This window comes from Cricetulus griseus, chromosome 10 (assembly GCF_003668045.3).
Source record: "Cricetulus griseus strain 17A/GY chromosome 10, alternate assembly CriGri-PICRH-1.0, whole genome shotgun sequence".
Classification (NCBI taxonomy): Eukaryota; Metazoa; Chordata; class Mammalia; order Rodentia; family Cricetidae; genus Cricetulus; species Cricetulus griseus.
Genome location: NC_048603.1, coordinates 16,738,855 through 16,757,751, shown reverse-complemented (window position 1 = coordinate 16,757,751; position 18,897 = coordinate 16,738,855). Strand labels below are relative to the sequence as shown.

Genomic DNA, 18,897 nt, shown 5'->3' with positions numbered 1-18,897 from the left:
AGCACCCACCGAGTCTCTGCAAGCCAGACCCCAGGGCAAACACAGCTGGAATGAAGCTGAACCCCGAGCAAAGCAGCACCCACCGCCCGGAGCGCATCTGAGGGTCCAGCAACCGTGCAATCTAAACAGATGACCCACGGCTCCCGGCCCGCGCCCCGCGGCTGGCGGTGGAGCCGGCGGTGACATCACGAGCCCCGACAGGCCACGTGACCCAGGCCTGGCCTCCCCCGCCCACTTCGCGTCGCCCTGGTCTCCCGGTTCAGTGTCCAACAGCCGCAGCAGCCGCCGCTCGGAGCTCGCTCGCTCTCGGGGCAGCGCGGAGCCAAGGGCCGGGCGAGCGAGCGCTCAGGGCGAGCGCGCAGAGCCGGAGTCGGAGCGGCCAAGGAGAGAGGCCCGAGCAGCCGACCGGGCCAGCGGGGCCGGGACCGGAGGCTTCGGACGACGTGTCTTGCAAACTTGTGCGCGCTCCGGAGCGATGAAGATGGTCGCGCCCTGGACGCGGTTCTACTCGCACAGCTGCTGCCTGTGCTGCCATGTCCGCACCGGCACCATCCTGCTGGGCGTCTGGTACCTGGTGAGCGCGGCCGGGCGACCAGGGGGCCACCCCGCGCGCAGGACCGGCACCCAGCTCGCCCTCCGCCCCGGGGCGCGCGGGGTGGGGTGGGGTGGGGGGCCCCCGCGATCATCCGCCTAAAGTTGTATTATTAGAAAGTTAATTCTCGGGAGGAGGCGAGCCGCGGTGGCTGGGGCCGGGGAGTGGGCTCTGCGGGGCGCGCTGCGAGCATGCCCACCGCCGGGAGTTCGCGTCCCAGCAGGAGCGCCTGGGCAGCGCTTGCCCCTCTGGAGCGGTTCTTCCCCAGCACACGTCTTACTTTATACACCGGGAAGGCACCGTCCCCGCCCGTGGACAGACGATCTCTCTAAGCCCGCACGGCTGGCAGATGCAGTTTTTATTTTATTTTATTTTTTTAAAAAGATGGCTTTTCCAGCTTGGCGCTTTTTCAGGTCGCGTTTGGGTTGAGCCCAAGCGGTGGTTTTCTTGCGCAGCTAGCTGGGAAGCCTGAGGATGGATTCCTGCCCTGTGGTGCTGCCCTTGGGTGATGGTTGGCAGCCCTGGGCCGCACCAGCCAGCCTTGAGTCGATTCCTCTGCATTTTGTGTTTTACGACATCATTTTTTTGGGGAGCGGGGGAGTTAGATCCGAGCCACTTGGCAGTGACTGTAACGCTGCAAGACGAAGAAGTGCCTTAAAAAGTGGTCAAGTGGCATATTTGACTTTTTTATTTTAACGAGGATGCTTTCTTACCTCTCTTAGCATGAGTCGTTTTTTTTTTCCCCTCTTGGTGTCTCATATTTAATATTTGATGGTTTTAAAATATACAGTATATGGAACTGTAAACTGCTTTGTCCCCCCCCATTTTAAAAAGCAAATTGTTCCCCTCCCATGCGATGCTATTGTGCTATTTATAGTCTCAAGTTAACTTTAGTTGGGCTCGTGATGGCTACATAATAGAAATTTTTAGCCTTAAAAGCTTTCCAACAGTCCAATGATATGTGTATGCATTCTGGCTGTGCAGTGTGAATGCAGATTGAACCTGAGTGCATTGGCTCAAACCTGACTTTTCTAGAAGCCAAGGAATTTTACAGACATTTACAATCGTAAGTTGGGAGTATAGAGTAAGCGGTCTCCAGTAGTGCTTCTGCGGATGGCCAGGGCAGACAGTCGTTTGCAGATGTCTGTGTCTTCCTTGGTAAGCGTTCAAATGTGCAGGCTTGCAAGGGCTTGGGTGGATGTCATTTGTAGAATCTAGGCCGTTGCATTAGGCAAATGTACTCCGTGATCTACAGGGAAGATAAATCTACTTGAGCCCTGTTGTTGGCAGTCATCCAACCAGGCGTTGTTGGTGATAAAAGCCGAGTTCTCCGCAGGCTTCCTCTGCTGTAGGAGCCTATACCCTTTGTGGGGTATTTGCGTTTGGAAATGAGCCTTTTGCAAGAGAGCTTCCAGGTAGACGGGAAACCAGTGTTTAGTACTCAATCATGTTTATATGAAAATCTTTTTTATTTCACAAAACAATTGAAAATTTCTCTGACCCGTCCTGCGGGTCCAGTTATTCAGGGTCCGAAGGGGGGCTGCCTGAAAGAGTCATGGGCAAGAGAAAGTAGAGAGACCAAGCGTTTATTGATTATTACAAGGGGTTTTTAAAGAGAAAGGAGGAAGCAGAGAAAGAGGAGGTGGGGGGGAGGAATGAATGTTAATTGCTCTCAGGCCAGGGCGGGTATCCGGAATCTCCTGTGTTTATCTCAAGTACTAATCTAAGGAAGTGGGGGAAGGTGTTAGTTGCTTCTCAGGCCAGGTATCGGGAATCTCCTGTGTTTACCTCAAGCACTAAGGAAGTGGGGGAAGGAATAGGTGTTAGTTGCTTCTCAGGCCAGGTCCCGGAACCTGAGGGGTGGGATGCTAGGCTAGCTGGCCGCTAGCTAGGCATGGAAGGTGGCCAAGGCTGGCTTCTGACTTTTCTCCAGTAGTTGAGTTCCCATATATTTTTAAATATAATCTGGTTATCTAAAACCTTAATTTCCGTTTTAAAAGGCTAAGCTAGTTAGGGTCTGAGGCCTGAGGAAAGACTGGGCACCCCTCGTTACCCCCAGCCACGTAGTCCGGCGTGGGGAGTGTTTTCTGGAAAAGGGTGAGAGTGGATGGGTGTTCTGGTAAGAGTCCTCTTTAGACTGCGCCAAATAAAGTGATTGTTTGCTTCGTGTTTTCCAATTGCTGTTTACCAGTTAGGTCCTGCATGCTATGTACCGGGCTAGTTAATTTAAATTTAAGTTAATTTAAATATTCCCAGTGAAAACAGAAGTTAAGAGCTTGTGGTTTATTTACAGTCCTTGGTTACAGCTCAAGTGATAGCTGCCCCCGACCCAAACCTTTAAAAAATTGTGGTTTTGCCTTGACTATCAAAGGTTTCCAGAAATGAAACATTGGTTCTGCTATTAGAGTTTTCTTTTTTTTTTTTCCATTAGATTGCCATCCCCGTACAGAGAGATTCAGTTGTTACTTGTACAGTTCATTGACAAATTCGTAGTCCTGTATGATGAAAGTTTTTTCTTTAAGATTTTATGTATTATGTGTACAACATTCTGCTTCCATGTATATCTGCACACCAGAAGAGGGCACCAGATCTCATAAGGGATGGTTGTGAGCCACCATGTGGTTGCTGGGAATTGAACTCAGGACCTCTGGAAGAGCAGTTGGTGCTGATAACCCCTGAGCCATTTCTCCAGCCCCAACTAAAGGTTTTGAAGTTTTTTTTTTTTTTTTTTCCTCTGGTCCTCTCAGCCTGTCACTGATGGGGAGCAGCCCACTTGGCAGACAGATTTTAATTGTGTACGTTTGTATTCTATTCCTGTGCTTAGCATAACTCTTAGCTTCCTCCTGTTGGAATGTGTGAATGGCTTATGTTTTGTACTGAACGTTTTTCTGTGAATACACCACACCTTGTTTGTCTGTGTGTGAGGGATCAAGCAGTTTATAGTTTGGGGCTATTTATTATATTTGTGTGTGTGTGTGTGTATTCAGTTGCTTTGAACTTTTTGTTTTGTGTTTTCGAGGCAGGGTTTCTCTGCATAACAGCCCTGGCTGTTCTGGAACTCACTTTGTGTAGACCAGGCTGGCCTTGAACTCACCACCACCAGGCTTGTTTTTTTTTTTTTTTTTTTTTTTTTTTTTTTGTTTTTTGTTGTTTTTTTTTTAGCTTATTTATTTTTTGAGGCAGGGTCTTTCTATGTGGTCATGGCTGTCCCGGAACTTGCTATATTGACTCGGCTGGCCTCAAAATCATAGAGATCTCGCCTGACCAGTGGCCGTTCTGCCATTTGGATCACCTTCCCTTCTACTCCAAAGTTCTTCCAGTGATCCTTAAGCGGACTCTGCTGTTTTCTGGGTGCTTTCCTATTCCTCTCATGACCTTTAACATGAGATCAGCATGAACTTTATGATTAAATTGGTGTTTACTGTGTCTGAGTGGACATGCACACACTCTCAAGCAGCCCAAGAAAGATATCACCACAAGGAAGATTAAAATGCTGGGGTGTTTCAGATGGCCGGGAAGTCAGATCAGGGCGTTAAACCTCCTCTAGCAGGCTCTTTCCAGGCAAATCTCACTTGCTGACGTGTGTAATGTAGGTAGAGGATTTATGTTAGATCTCCGTTGCCATGTAGCTTTTAAGCATCAGATTTTAATTAATTTGGATAGTTTTATTTCCTTAAACTTACGGCCTCTGATCGCTGCTTCTCCTCTAAGAATCAAGGGCAGCCCTGTAAAATATTAGCTGATGGGATTGTTGAATGAGTGTGTGTGTGTGTGTTTCCCCACCATAAGTAAAGTTTTACCAATGGTAACTGGTTGTTAGGACATTTTTTAAAAATATTTTATTTATTTATTATGTATACAACATTCTGCTTCCATATATATCTGCACAGCACAAGAGGGCACCAGGTCTCATTACAGATGGTTATGAGCCACCATGTGGTTGCTGGGAATTGAACTCAGGACCTCTGGAAGAACAGTCAGTGCTCTTAACCTCTGAGCCATCTCTCCAGCCCCCTTAATTTTTTTGTAACGTAAAACCAAACTTTTAATGTTTAAAATTTCTCTTTGCGTCTGGTGGTGGTGGTGGTGGTGGTGGTGGTGGTGGTGGCGCACGCCTTTAATCCCAGTGCTCGGGAGGTAGAAGCAGGCGGATCTCTATGAGTTCGAGGTCAGCCTGGTCTCCAGAGCAAGTTCCAGGACAGCCTCCAAAGCTACACAGAGAAACCCTGTCTTGAAAAAAAAAAAAAAAAATCTATAGCAAGACATTGCTTGGGACCAAATTCCTACCCTGGACCACAACAGACCAGGTTCAAAATCAAGATGGAGTCCCTGGTGCTGAACCTCGCTTCACCCAACTGAAGATGGGAAGTCTGTGACCTTCTAAGCCACCGTGAGAGGTAACAGTGAGTTCCCCAAACAGTCCCGATTCAGTTAGCTTGATAATAGAGTTCCCTCAACCTTAATCCCTACCGAACAAAGTAACCTGATGCTGACCAACCAGCTATTTCCCTGTGGTTGCGTCCTCCAGAGTTAACTTTGAAATGACCTTTTGTGGATTGTTTCTTTCTGCAGCTTTTCCAGAAAACCAACCTCTGCTCACTGTAACACTCTACTCTACAGAAGGAACTGCTGTCTGATCCTAGGCTCGAAAGCAAAGTCAACTGATGTTTCTAAACAAGGTGGAGGCCCTTGCTGCCTGGCTTGCTATAGAATTTTAATAGTGTGAATTTAGTTTTAAATTGCGAGTGAAAATACAGTTTAGTTTTTAGAACTGTGAGCCACCAAGATTACACGTCCGGTTGGTTCCATAGAGTGGGTGTGATGACTCAGTAGCTTTTGGAGTGCAATCAGTGTCTGTGACCATCACAGTGGAGGGCCCGGTACTGGCAAAAATGAACGTGCTAAGGACAGGAGAGAAAGGAGCCTTGATAATCCCACAGATTGAGAATATGACCACTACCACAGTTTAAAGCCAAATTTGAAGCAAGCTTTAATTAAATACTGGCCAGGTGGATGGGCTTTGGCCAGGTCCATACCCAGGTTCCTGGGAAATAGCTTAGAGTCAAGTATGGCAAGGGCTTAAGGAAAACCTACAATTGCATGTCCCATCGTGTCCAATCAGAGGCAAGCATACATCCTGACCTAGTTCCTGACTGCATACCTCCCGCCCACATGTGATCAAGGGCATCTGGTGCAGATGGGACAAACAGACTTGTTCAGGGCAGTTCTGGAGATTGAGCTTGGGTTGTCAGGTCTGGAAGCAGGCTCTCTTACCCATTGGGCCACCTTGCTATGTGCAAATCCCACCCTATTAAGAGATGATCCATAGTCTGTAAGGTTAAGATACCTTTATTTAGATAAACACCAGCCACCCCCACCACTAAAAAAATAAAATAAAATAAAAAAAGGAGGCAGGGCAGTGGTGCATAGCTTTAATCCCAGCACTGTAGAGGCAGAGGCAGGCAGGCAGATCTCTGTGAGTTCGAGTCCAGCCAAGGCTGTTACACAGTGAAATCCTGCCTCAAAAAGGAGCTGGGGAGTTTGCTCATCAGTGTCTAGTGCTACTGTAGACATCTGGGTTCACTTCTCAGCACTCATGTCGAGCAGTTTACATTTTCAGGCAACTCCAGCTCCGGGTACCGTTATACTCAGGTGCACTTTACCTAAGTGGACACATACACATAATTAAAGATAAATCATAGGAAATAAGATAAGAGCAATGGGGAAGATTCCTAACTCCAGCTTTTGATCGCCATACATTTGTCGTGTGCGCACACAGTGATACTTAAAAAAGAATTTAAGCTTTGAGATAAAGATTACAGGATCCTGATGGGAGCTGCCGGGAGAATGAAAAGAGAAAGTCATGCCCCTGAGTTAGGCATGGAGACCAGAGTGTCAGGGAAAGCGTGCTAGGCTTTTGGCTGATATCCAGAAGAGAGAGGAAAGAAAAGGCTGGTTCAGTTGCAGGCTTCAGATCTGAGTTCAGAGGGCACCTGGCTCCCAGACTCTTGTGCCAAGACAGAGGATTGCACCCAGGATAAGTAAGTGGTTAGTGGTAGAAATAGGGACAGTTCATTAAAAAGTGGGTAGTAGGACAGGTGTGGTCATGGAAGCCTTTAATGGAGGCAGAGACAGGAACTCTCGAGTTTGAGACCTGCCTGATCTACTTACTAAGTTCCAAGCCAGCCAAGGCTACACAGTGAGACTCTGTCTCAAAATAATTAATACAGGAAAAGCACTTATGGGAATAAGAGTTGGCCAGTGAGCCTTGGGGGAAAGGAGAGAGAGAGAGAGAGAGAGAGAGAGAGAGAGAGAGAGAGAGAGAGAGAGAGCGAGCACTCACAATGACCTGTAACTCTGGCTCCATAGCACCAGACCCCGTCCCCTTCCTCTGACTTTTCTGTTGTTCCCTACCCATGGAGCCTGAGAGAGCTTGCTACAGATGACCAAAGCCGACCATTGCACTGTTCTTTGGGGAGTTATTTAGAAAGTAAGGCGCTCGGCACATGGTGTCCATTTGACAAAAGAATTTCAGTAGCTTCTGTGTGAGATTCTGTGACCTTCCAGACGTGCGCTTCTGACTGACTGGTAGACAGTACAGGTGTAAATTCCCTTCTGTGGAGCAGGCATCAGATCCAGGCAGGGGGGTTGGTTATTCCTGTAACAGACTTGCCTCTACTATAACAAGATCCACACCTCTTCCCAGTTTCTGCTTGATTTCTTGTTTTCTCTTGACCAAGGCTGGTGGCATTTTTTAGTCTCAGCCCTGTAAGCAACAACAGAGGTGGTTATTTGCTTGTATTATTTTAGGAACCCGAGGGGCTGTACCTGCCACTTGGATTATTCCCCTAATAACCGTAGTTTCTGGAAATTACTGACTTTGATGTAGACTCCCATGTAGCCCAGGCTGTTCTTAGACTCGCTCTGTAGTCTGCGATGATCGATCGTGGATTCCTGATCTTCCTGCCTCCACTTTTTAAGTGCTGTTCCATGGGAACTAAGTCTGCATGCAGGTGCAGAGGACCCCTTTAAAAGATAGGCCCCTGCCCATTTACACTCTCTGTTCTCTTTGTTCCCTCGCTCTGTTCCCTTCCTCTGTCCCCTCTCTCTGTTCCCTCTCTCTGTTCCCCGCTCTACTCTGTCTCCCACCTATGCTCTCGCTCTGTCTCTCTATGGCGACCGGCCATGGCCGTCAGCCATTTACCCTGTTCCTCTTCTTAGTCTCCCCATTCTGCCGGGCCTTATAATAAACTTATAGTCTTATGTCTCATGTCTCAGCATTTCTCTTTTCTTTTTAAACAAAACAATAACATTTTGGCAGTATGTGTGCCATCATACTGGCTTAAAACTTTCTTCTCACACATTTTTTTAATGATTTATTTTTATTTTATGTGCACTGGTATCTGTCTGAGGGCGTCAGATCCCCTGGACATGGAGTTACAGACAGTTGTGAGCTGCCATATGGGTCTGGGATGTTGAACCTGAAATCCCTCTGGAAGAGCGGCCAGTGAGCCATCTCTTCACTCACCACCCCCACAGGTAAACTGACTTGGAAGTGACCATGTAAACAAGACAAGACTGGCCTTGAACTCAGCAGAAATCTCTCTACATCTGCCTCTGCCGCCCCCAAGTTCTGGGATTAAAGGATTGTGCTACCAGGACTGGCTCTTAAAACCTTTTCTCAATAAACACCAACTTGGCTTGATACTGACTCACCTGGAATTCTTTTTTTTGCTGTTAATTCAGGAATCCCAACTCCTAATCCCAGCACTCAGGAGGCAGAGGCAGGGGGATCTCTGTGAGTTCAAGGCCAGCCTCGTCTCCAGAGTGCCAGGGTAGGCTCCAAAACTACACAGAGAAACCCTGTCTCAAAAAACCAAAGGGGAAAAAAAAAAAAAAAAAAGAATCCCAACTCCACCCAAGGAATTGAATTTCTGGAAAAAAATTATGCTACATGGAACTGTGTCCCTGGGTCCCTGTTACCTAACATTTCCTCCCAAACTGAGCATTCCATCCGTCCATCCTGCCCGGATGCCCTTTAAACAGGAAGGTAAACAACTGAAAATAGCTTCAAGAACTCCCTGAAATTGACTAGATTCACTAAGCCCCTCCCTTCCGTTGTTAGCAATCAAGGTAGAGTCCCTCTCAGAGGAGGTAGCTGAGCAGCAAAGAAACTCCTGGGAGAAGTGGAAACCAGCTGAGCTCCTGCAAGAATTTTCTACCAGAGTCACTTGGCACCAATCTGTACTTTATCGTGGGCTCCCTATGGGGGGCAGGAATACAATGTAAGTTTTATTGCACAACATGATTGACAGGCGCCCAACAGAACCCAGCATGAGTTGGGAAGGAGTGAGTTTGCAGTCCTGACCATAGTGAGCAAGGCATACCACTGAGACTGAGCAGCCTGAGTGGGAGAAATCCCAGTACACCGGTCTTTCCGGTATGGTGTGTGTCAGTGAGCCTATGTGCATGGTTGCATGTTTCTTGCTGTGGGTAGTTAGACTCCCACGGCTAAGGTTGAGCCATTGGGAGTATCTGTGGGAGGAATCTTCAGATGTCAGCCTTTATCTGTGATGTGTGGAGTGGCATGTCTGATTGAGGAGTGGGGGCCACCGTGTGAATCAGAGCAGCCAGTGCTCTTAACCTCTGAGCCATCTCTCCAACCATCCCCCCCCCAAGTATTTGTTTGTTTGTTTGTTTGTTTTTTGGTTTTTCGAGACAGGGTTTCTCTGTGTAGCTTTGGAGCCTATCCTGGCACTCGCTCTGGAGACCAGGCTGGCCTCGAACTCACAGAGGTCCACTTGCCTCTGCCTCCTGAGTGCTGGGATTAAAGGCGTGCGCCACCAACGCCTGCCTCAGCTCAGCCTACAGCTTAGGCTTGTTCCCAACTAGCTCTTATAACTTAAATCAACCCATTTGTTTTAATCTATGTTCTATTACATGGCATTGTTTCCTCTTAGTGTCTCCTGGCGTCTCTCTCCAAGCTTCAGTTCGCTCCACCCCCACCCCCCAAATATTTTTAAAAAGTATTACAAAGCAGCTTAACTCCTAAGAATTGTAAGGATTATTTATAAGACCAAGACACATTCAAAGATTTCAATTCTTTAAGCATTTTTAATTTTTTTAAAGATTTTATTTATTTATTATGTATACAACATTCTGCTTCCATGTATATCTGCACACCAGAAGAGGGCGCCAGATCTCATAACGGATGGTTGTGAGCCACCACCATGTGGTTGCTGGGAATTGAACTCAGGACCTCTGGAAGAGCAGTCGGTGCTCTTAACCTCTGAGCCATCTCTCCAGCCCTGCATTTTTAAATTTTTAAAAAGATAAAGTGAAGGTAATATTAATAGCAACTATAGCACGAGAACATAGCTGAGTGAAGCAGCTGTAAAAAATGCCGTTACTATGTATCTCAGAAAACTGTTTGTGGGTTGGGACAGTGTCTCAGCTAGCCAGCCTTCTTCCCTTCTTCCATCCCCTTCTTTTGATCTTTCTTGGGGCTCTATTCTATACCAGGCTGACCTCAAACTTGTATTGCAATCCTGCCTCAGCCTCTTGAGTGCCGGGATTAGAGCTGTGAAGCCACCACATCCAGCATAGGACATTTTATAACAAAATAATTACAGGCTGTGGAGGCCTAGAAGGAATGGTGTTGCATATTATTTTATTTTTTTTTTAAGATTATTTATTGTGTACAGTGTTCTGCCTGCATGCATCCCTGCAGGCCAGAAGAGGGCACCAGATCTCACTACAGATGGCTGTGAGCCACCATGGGGTTGCTGGGGATTGAACTTGGGACCTCTGGAAGGGCAGCCAGTGCTCTTAACCTCTGAGCCATCTCTCCAGCCCGCTTACCATTTTGTTTTCATTCGTTTAAGTGTAGACAATGAGGTGCAGTTTATTCCAAGGTAAAATAGGGCTCTCAAGGGTGAATAGACAATGTCCAGAGACGGTTGTGTTTTCAGATTTTCTTGCTTCTTCCTCCCTTAGTGGGCTGTCCACAGCTGTGTGTTTGGGGGCTGTGCTAGGACCCGGGCAGAACGGTCGTGGTGCCGTGAAATGACCTGGTTGTTGCCCACATGGACGAGAGGAATAAATGTTAATTAATAATTAATACAGATCAGTGGCTGAGGCTGGAGGATCCAGCCTTTGAGGAGAGTTGGGCTGCACAAGCCAAGGCCTGTCTGGGTTACGTAGTACGGCACTGTCTCCAGAAAGCACAGGCCATCTCGGTATGCACTCGTGATAACACAGATCTCTGTAGAACACGGTTGTGACGAATCCTAAGAGGATGTGTGGAGGCCTTGGCCCAGCCTTGTGGAAGGGGTCAGCCGGCTCAACCCCAGCACTCCCGGCAGAGACAGGAATATCTGGGGTTTGCTGCTTTCCTAGGTTGTGAACTAGGAAAGTTCACAGGAACTCAGGAAAAATGGTGCCCGTTGTGTCTTCAGAGCACCTGGGTTCGGTTCCCAGTGTCGCAGGCTCACAGTCACCTGGAACTTCAGTTCTAGGGGACTCACGGCCTCCTGTAGGCATCGGGCACGCGCATGAACATGCATGCACGCAGACAAAACACGCATATCCCTAAAATTTCTAAAAAATAGTGGGAGGAGGTGGGGTTGGAGGTGACAATGTCTGTCTGACAGCAGTCGAAAAGGATTTGCCTGTCACTGTTTCTCTGTTCACTGCCATCGTCAGATAGAGCTTTTTCTTGGGCATTGTTAGCCGTGCGCCATGCTGTGTATTTGAGTGATTTGGTCAAGAAATGTTGTCTCGTCGTGTGCCAAAGACTGGGATTAATATCTTTGTTTCTTCTGTTTCATTAAGGAATGCCCTTAATTCCAGGCATCCTACCTTGCAATCTTTAGAGGCTTTTTCTTCCTTCCTTCCTTCCTTCCTTCCTTCCTTCCTTCCTTCCTCCTCCTCCTCCCCCCCTCTCTGTGTGTGTGTGTGTGTGTGTGTGTGTGTGTGTGTGTGTGTGTGTCTTGTGCACCACCACCACCAATCTTTATTCCATACTGGCTTATTCCATACTTTTTTTTTTTTAACAAATAGAAATATTAACACCCAGTACGGGAGTTACATGGGCCACGATCACTGTCCCTGTGTCTGAAGTGTTAGGGAACTTTGCTTTAAAAGTGTCTTTTATTTGGTCTTCATTCTCGAAAAGTTGTGGGGTATTCACCGGAGACAGCTCTGACAAACGTTTAAGCCAACAGAAAGTCTTCATTTATTGGCCAATGACTTCACTGGGTGTTCAGATCCCATACTTCAGTTAACAAGAACAGTTACCCAGAGGCAGACTACAGAAGCCAACAAGCAAGGTCAGGACATTTAGAGACTGTCTGAGTAGAGAGCAGAGAGCCTTGTGCACACAGATAAACACTGGAGACGCCTGGAAAATTTAACACACATCTTACCTCTTCAAAGGATTGAGGTGCACAACTGCTCTTCTGGAAAGCTAGGAATGATGTCGTTTTATGACCTGGCAATCCTTTCCCATGTGATGGGACAGGCTCTGTCTTTTCTCCCAGAATTGATGTTTTATTTATCTAACACCTTTCCCCCTGAATCTTGAGCATTGTTGTCAGACTGTTATGTCAGACCTTATGAGTGAGGTCACTTGTACTTTACAACACCCTCAGTGACTGCTGTGTTGTCTTAGGGCCAGGCCAATCCTGACACCTGCAGGTGTTATGTTTACCTCACTCAAACACCCTAGACCCTAAATCTTGGGTGCTGTCTCTGAGTCAACAGTACCCATCTTTGTGAAGGGAGCCAGATGTACTTTGTAAAGAATCTCAGTGTAAACATGTCTTATTGTGCACTTGGGACTCAGTTAATTGTTACCGGAATAATTTTTTTCAAAAATTATACTGTGCTTAAATATGGCTAAAGTAAAATGGTCTGGGCCAGGCTCTACAGGGCCCCTAGTCCAGCACCGGTTACCATAAAATAGGGCTGAGCCGAGTTTTATTCTTGTCGATCTTTGGATCGTTTTTTTTTTCCCCCTGCCTGCTGTAAAGCCTTTGGGGGAATCACCACACAGAACTGTATGGACTTTAATTGATTCGATCTTCATTTTAGTTTTGGCAGGTGGTGCTGTCTACGTGCTGAGTTTCACAGCCTGAGTGGTGCTTCCATCTTGAAGACAGTCGTGCTAAGGTCTGGGGCCCTGTGATATTCTCCACGCACTGGTCTTAGAGAATAAGTCAAATCATGGACTCATCTTGTTTTAGTTTAAGATGCAGGACTTCACTGTTAACCCAGTCAGAAAGAGAATTAGAGGCCCAGCCAGTGCCGATAGCAGAATAGTTTAGCCAGGGGGACTAAGAGAACAGAGTTTGGTACCAATTATTTTCCCTAATTACTCCTGATTGATTAGCATACAACACATTTCTTCCAAAACCATGCATAGAAGTCTTAAGTCTTTCCAATTTTGTAGGACCTTTTTCTTGTTTGTTTTTTCGAGACAGTGTTTCTATGTGTCTTTGGAGGCTGTCCTGGAACTAGCTCTTGTAGACCAGGCTGGTCTCAAACTCACAGAGATCCGCCTGCCTCTGCCTCCTGGGATTAAAGGTTTGCAACACCAACGCTGGGCTTGTAGGACCATTTTTTTTTTTTTTTTTTTGCAAGGGAATCTGGCTGTTCTTTTAATTCACCAGCTGAAACTCTCGGTCCTATCTACTTAGCTTGGAAAGCATCAGAAGAGGCACATTTAGTCAAACCGTTGGCACATGCCCACCAAGTAGTCGCAAAGCCCCAGTAATGTTGTTATCCATATGAATTAACCCGCAAGGCAGAAGAGCAGGCTTCTGACATTGAGTTGGGCTGTGCCCGGTCACAGTGAGTTTTGTAAGTCAGTGTTTTTGACTGTCAGGTTACTTCCTATTCTCTATGTAGTAGGGGGCCTGGTGTCTTAAGTATATCCAGCAATCCTGGCTTATTTCTGGCTGGGAGTTTGTGTCATGTTGTTAAAGCTTCAAATGCCTTTTGTTTAGTCTCAGTTGAGTCTGGGAGCTCAGCACCGCCCCACCCCCGCCCCCACCCTGCGTGGTGCTGGTGTGTAGAGGACTGGCTATTTTCACAAACTCTGATATGCAGAGGCAGCAATATTGAGCTGCACCTAGGAACTCTTGAACCCGTCTCTTAGTCTTTGGAGTTGGGTTCTGAAGGGTGGCATCAGTCCTCCAGGACAAGCTCCTTTTGCTGCCTTGCTTCAGCTGTTAGGTAAGAGAGGCAGCCTGTGATGAACAAAGTTGGGCTTTCTTAATTGACACTCTGTAGCCCAAGGCCCGTTGTATAGTCTTTTCCCAGGAAACCTCTGAAGGAAGGGCAGGAAGTCTTCATTTAGTGTCTTTACATCCTGGGGCAACCTGCTCCAGGGATGTTGCCCTCTCTAACCTCCCACTGGGTCTGTCCATTTGATAAAAGCCAAGAGGGGTTGACTCGCTTCTGCCGATGGGAGGCTGAAGAGCACATCTTCCAGGTCCAAGACCGTGTGCGCCTGTTTCTCTGGAAGAATCAGACACATGAGAGTCAGAGATCCCAGGTTTCTTCACAGGCAGGAGAGGCATATCCCAGCGTGACTGGCAGGGCACCAGGGTACCTGTCTCTTCAATCCAGGCAATATGGACTGCAGTCTCCCCTTTTGTTTCCGGTGTCCGGTGTCATTGCGTATCGTTTAATCCGGATGGAGGTATCAGAACTGGTTGGTGTTGGGCCAGTCCTGGGGGAGTTGATATGGGAGTCGGCCCATACCCCCAGAATCTTTGTTGTCAATCAGAGATAGTCCAACTGTATTGATCAGAGGCAGGACTTTCAGCTAGGAGATATTCTTCTGATAGAGGGTAAGGCACCAAAATTTTGCTGGGTATCTATCTGTAAGCCTAACTGTGTTTGTTACTAGAGAAAGTGACAGTGGCTTTCAGTTTATACAAAAGACCTTGTCCCAACGAGTTCTCTGTTGTTAAACACCCTTTGAGCTACCTCCAGCAATTGAGGTCTATTTACATTTTTAAATTAAAAAATAATTTATTCTTATTTTATGTGCATTGGTGTTTTGCCTGCATGTATGTGTGTAGGTGTCAGATCTTGAAGTTACAGACAGTTGTGGGCTGCCGTGTGGGTGCTGGGAATTGAACCTGGGCCCTCTGGAAGAGCAGTCAGTGCTCTTGACCACTGAGACATTTCTCCAGCCCCCTATTTTTAAACTTTTATAACTTACAAAAAAAGTATCTGCAGCCAAGTGGTGGTGGTGCCTACCTTTAATCGCAGCACTCAGGAGGCAGAGGCAGATGGATCTCTGTGAGTTCGAGGCCAGCCTGATCTACAAAGTGAGTTGCAGGACAGCCAGGGCTACGCAAAGAAACACTGTCTGGAAAAAAACAGAAACAAAAAAAAGTAATAATAATCTGGGGCCGACTGGGTGACAAAGGAAATCTTTTTCAGTAATTGTTTATAATCTTTCTAAAAAGAACCCAGAGAACTTTCCCCTGTATGGACCAGTGGCTTTCTCTGGTGTGAGAACTCCCTGGCTTATGATCTGTGCCCCATTCCATTGGGTGCCTGTATCCTTCTGGCTTCCTGCCAGGTCACCCAGAGAAATAAAAATAAAACAAACAAACAAACATCCACTCGTCTCACTACAGGAGCAGGAGCGCCTGCTTGTTTTGTTGCTTGGTTCCTGCTCATGGTTGGGGTTAGTTTCTGTGTGGAGGTGGGGAGAGGCCGGACCTCCACCCAGGGCCCTCAGCCATCTAGGTGGGATGAACACAGGGAGGGGGGAAATACTTCCCTCAGGGGATCGTTCCCTGTGCTCTACTCTAACCAGGCCCCATTCCCTCTGCTCTACCCTAACCGGGCCCAGGGAAAGGGGAAAGTTCTCTGGGCTGAGCTGAAGGCAAAGAAAAAGTTTCCCTCCTTTCTCCTTTATGATTTATGTCTCCCTTTTAACAGTGATCCATAAAACCTACCATTCTCTGAAAAGGTGTAAAAAAAAATTGCCTTGAACACACCCTGGACAGAACAGATTGTCCTTTCTGTCTAACTCTGACCAAGGAGACTTAAAGCAATCTTCCCCAGGTTCTTTTTAGAAAGGTTATAAACAATTACTGAAAAGATTTCCTTTGTCCCAAATGGGAGCAAATAATAAGGGGTAGCTCATTCTCTTAACTGAGAACTGTGGTTTTAAATCTGGAAATTGGAAGTTTATCAAATAATTGCCTTGGCTATTTTAATAGTAGCTTTTGAAAAAAAAAAATCTCCTGACAACGAGTATGGGTTAGAAGATCCTTAAGAAGATAAATATGTTTACAAAGATTAAGTTTGTGAAACTTAATTGACTTACATCTCTCCGTGAATCTGCTCTTTTCATGATGTCTCTCCAATGTTCTGATTCTAAAGCACTCCTATGTAAGCTAACAGTGACTACATGCTTCTCAGCCAGAGGCCTGTATAATTCATTAGACTTAATTTGCCATCTTAATAGTGAATGTTTACATGCTAGTAAGTTCTTTTACTTAAATATTGTCAATGTAACTTGTATTTTTTATTTGGGTTTATGAATAATTTGGGATAAACGTATAATACAATCAACTTCTGTGACTCATGGTAGTTAGTCTATAAAGTTGCCGTGAACAATTAATAAGCAAATTCTAAGCCTTTGATCTTAGGGGAGATGTGAGATTATATTTCTGAGTCTCTGGTCACATTTATGTAAATTGATTCATTCATTAAAATTTTTTTTTTTTTTGACTATTAGTATCTGGTAATGGAGAATGTGGCAGAGTGGGTGCCCAGCATATGCAAAGCCATAGGTTCATTGCCCATGTGGTACTTTTCCTTGACTATGGTAAAGGAAATACCCAGACCAAAAACAAGAAGGAAGGAAAAGTTGGTTTGGGCTTGAATTTCAAGGGCTCAGATCATTGTTTGTGGTGCAAGTTAAGGTGGCCAGCATCAGGATAATTCCTGGCAGGCTCCCCCACAGGCTACCGTGATGTAGATAATCGAAGGTGTATTTGTCTTCTAGGTGGTTCTAGATCCTGTCGAGATCACAGTGTTAACCATCGCATGCCAGTCCTGCCAAAACAAACCTTATTGCTTCCTTAGTTTTATTTCTTTCAGCGGATACTGAACAAGGAAAGATCTTCCAGGTGGCAGGACATGCTTGTTCTACAGGTGCTGGGGAGCTGGCTGAACTCTGGTCCGTCGTGCTCTTGTGGGGTGAGCACTTTGCCCACCGAGTCTGGCAGAGTTCCGTTGTATTAATTGTATTGCCAGTTAGGACATTTTAACTGCAGCGCGATACAACAACAGCAATTCCAAATGGGATGAGAACTCTTAGAATTGGTTATGGTTGCCGTTTTCAGCGACCAAGGGAATTCTGCTTACGGGTTTCTCTTGGATCTTTAGCAAACAGCTACAGAACAGGAAGCGTTCTTTATATGTTAAAGAGTAAATACACAATGGTTGTAGTCTTTGAAGTGTATTATTATACAAGTTCTTGGGAAAGGAAGTTAGGGCTCCCAGACACTGTGGGAGCAGCGTGTTTGAACACAAGTTCCCCTGTGCAGCACCAGAAGAACATGGGTGTGTGTGTATTTGTGTGTTTTGGGATAGGGTCCTTTTATTCTTGTGGCTGCCTTGGATTCATTGTAGAGCTGAAATTAGCCCTTAGCTTGCAGAAATCCCAAGAGTGAGCCAGTGTAGCCTACTCGTTCTCTGCTTTGTCCTTCCTGTTCTATATCCCAGCTCCAGCCTCTTAGTGCTGGTTCTTTTAAAATTTCGGCTCCTAGGTCCCCGTTGCTCTCAGTCTTGACTGGATTTTGGGCCAGGCCTGCCTCGTCTCTCTGTGGAATCGAGTTATGGGATATAAATGTGATTGCTTTCTTCTTTCCAAAGCAGACATAAGACTGACTGCCTTATGCTTTGTTCTTGCCTTTTCTGGATGTTCCTTGGGCGGGGTGTGTGTGGGGGTGCATCCTTTGCTTCTGCCCACTGCCTAGTACATGCACACATAAGTACACATAAGTGTACACACACACACACACACACACACACGGTTGTTTTTGGTTTGTTTTTTTGAGAGTATTTCTTTATGTTGCTCTTGCTGTCTTGGAACTCCCTTCATGGAGCAGGCTGGCCTCAAACTCAGAGATCCACCTACCTTTGCCTCCCGAGTGCTGGGATTAAAGGCATGCACCACCAACGCCCAGCAAAAATACATTTCTTATTTTAAAATATTTACCTTTATTATGTTCATGAGTGATTTGCCTACACATATATTCATGTACCACGTGGATTCCTGGTGCCTGCAGAGGGCGTTGGAGCCCCTGGAACTGGAGTTACAGGTGGTGGGTTCTGGGAACTGAACCTGGGTCCTTTGCAGGGATAGCTGAGGCATCTCTCCAGCCCCTCTGCAGTATATTTCTCGTGAATTACATGGTCCTGCCCTGCTCCAAAGGTATGTGCCATCACACCCAGTTGGTCCTGCATTTTGAGTGTATAAAACGATGTCTCAGCCTAAGAATTATGAGCAGAACGCAATCAAATCCACTCAAAGAAATTGGTTGGGATTGCTGTTGCTGCCTTGGCAGATTGGCTTTAGCTTTTGCGCTGAGTGACGGCCAGTGGCTGGCTGGCACACTCCCTAGGAAAACATCCTGAGCCTCCTGCCTCCTAGCAGGAGAACAGGAGGAGGTGTGAGAACAGGGTGTGGTGGCCTCCTTGTGATCAATAGGCGTAAGACTCTTATTGGAAACCATTTGCAGCCTTGCGGATACAAAATGTATAGGTATTGACAGGGACCCGAGCCCACGATCACTTCGATAGATGAAACAATGAAGTCATCTGAAGTGTGTGTGGGAGGGGCAAGGTGGGTTGGTGACTTAGTTTATCACTTGGGAGGCTCGGCCAGTAGGATGGTGCCATGTCTATCTAGAAGGCCCAAACGGCCTGGGTGAGGGGCCACAGAAAGCCCTTTACATTTTAAACACTCTCCTGTTGGCACGGGGGTCTGGTAAATACAGCTGTCACTTTGTTCCTTGAGCTTTTTCATAATTTGAGGTGTCTGCCCCCCACCTCCACACACCACCACTACCGCCACACACACAGTGTTTCTCTGTGTAGTCCCAGCTGTCCTGGAACTCACTCTGTAGACCGGGATGGCCTCGAACTCATAGACTCACCTGCCTCTGCCTCCAGAGTGCTGGGATTAAGGGCTGAGGCCTCACCATTCCCTGCTTTATTGAGGGTCTGGAGCGGTGCAGCTGGCAGTTGCTGGTGTGTTGTTTGAG

The 18,897-nt window shown here is 46.6% G+C and overlaps 1 protein-coding gene across 1 annotated transcript in view; it reads left to right on the top strand.

Moving 5' to 3' along the window:
• The first annotated feature begins 441 nt into the window (after positions 1–441).
• The window catches only part of Laptm4b (lysosomal protein transmembrane 4 beta), a 40,863-nt gene continuing 22,407 nt past the window's right edge, over positions 442–18,897 (top strand). The window contains exon 1 of the mRNA XM_027431529.2: positions 442–574. Coding sequence (XP_027287330.1) covers positions 476–574 — 99 coding nt within the window. The 5' untranslated portion in view covers positions 442–475. The remainder of the gene's footprint in view (positions 575–18,897) is intronic.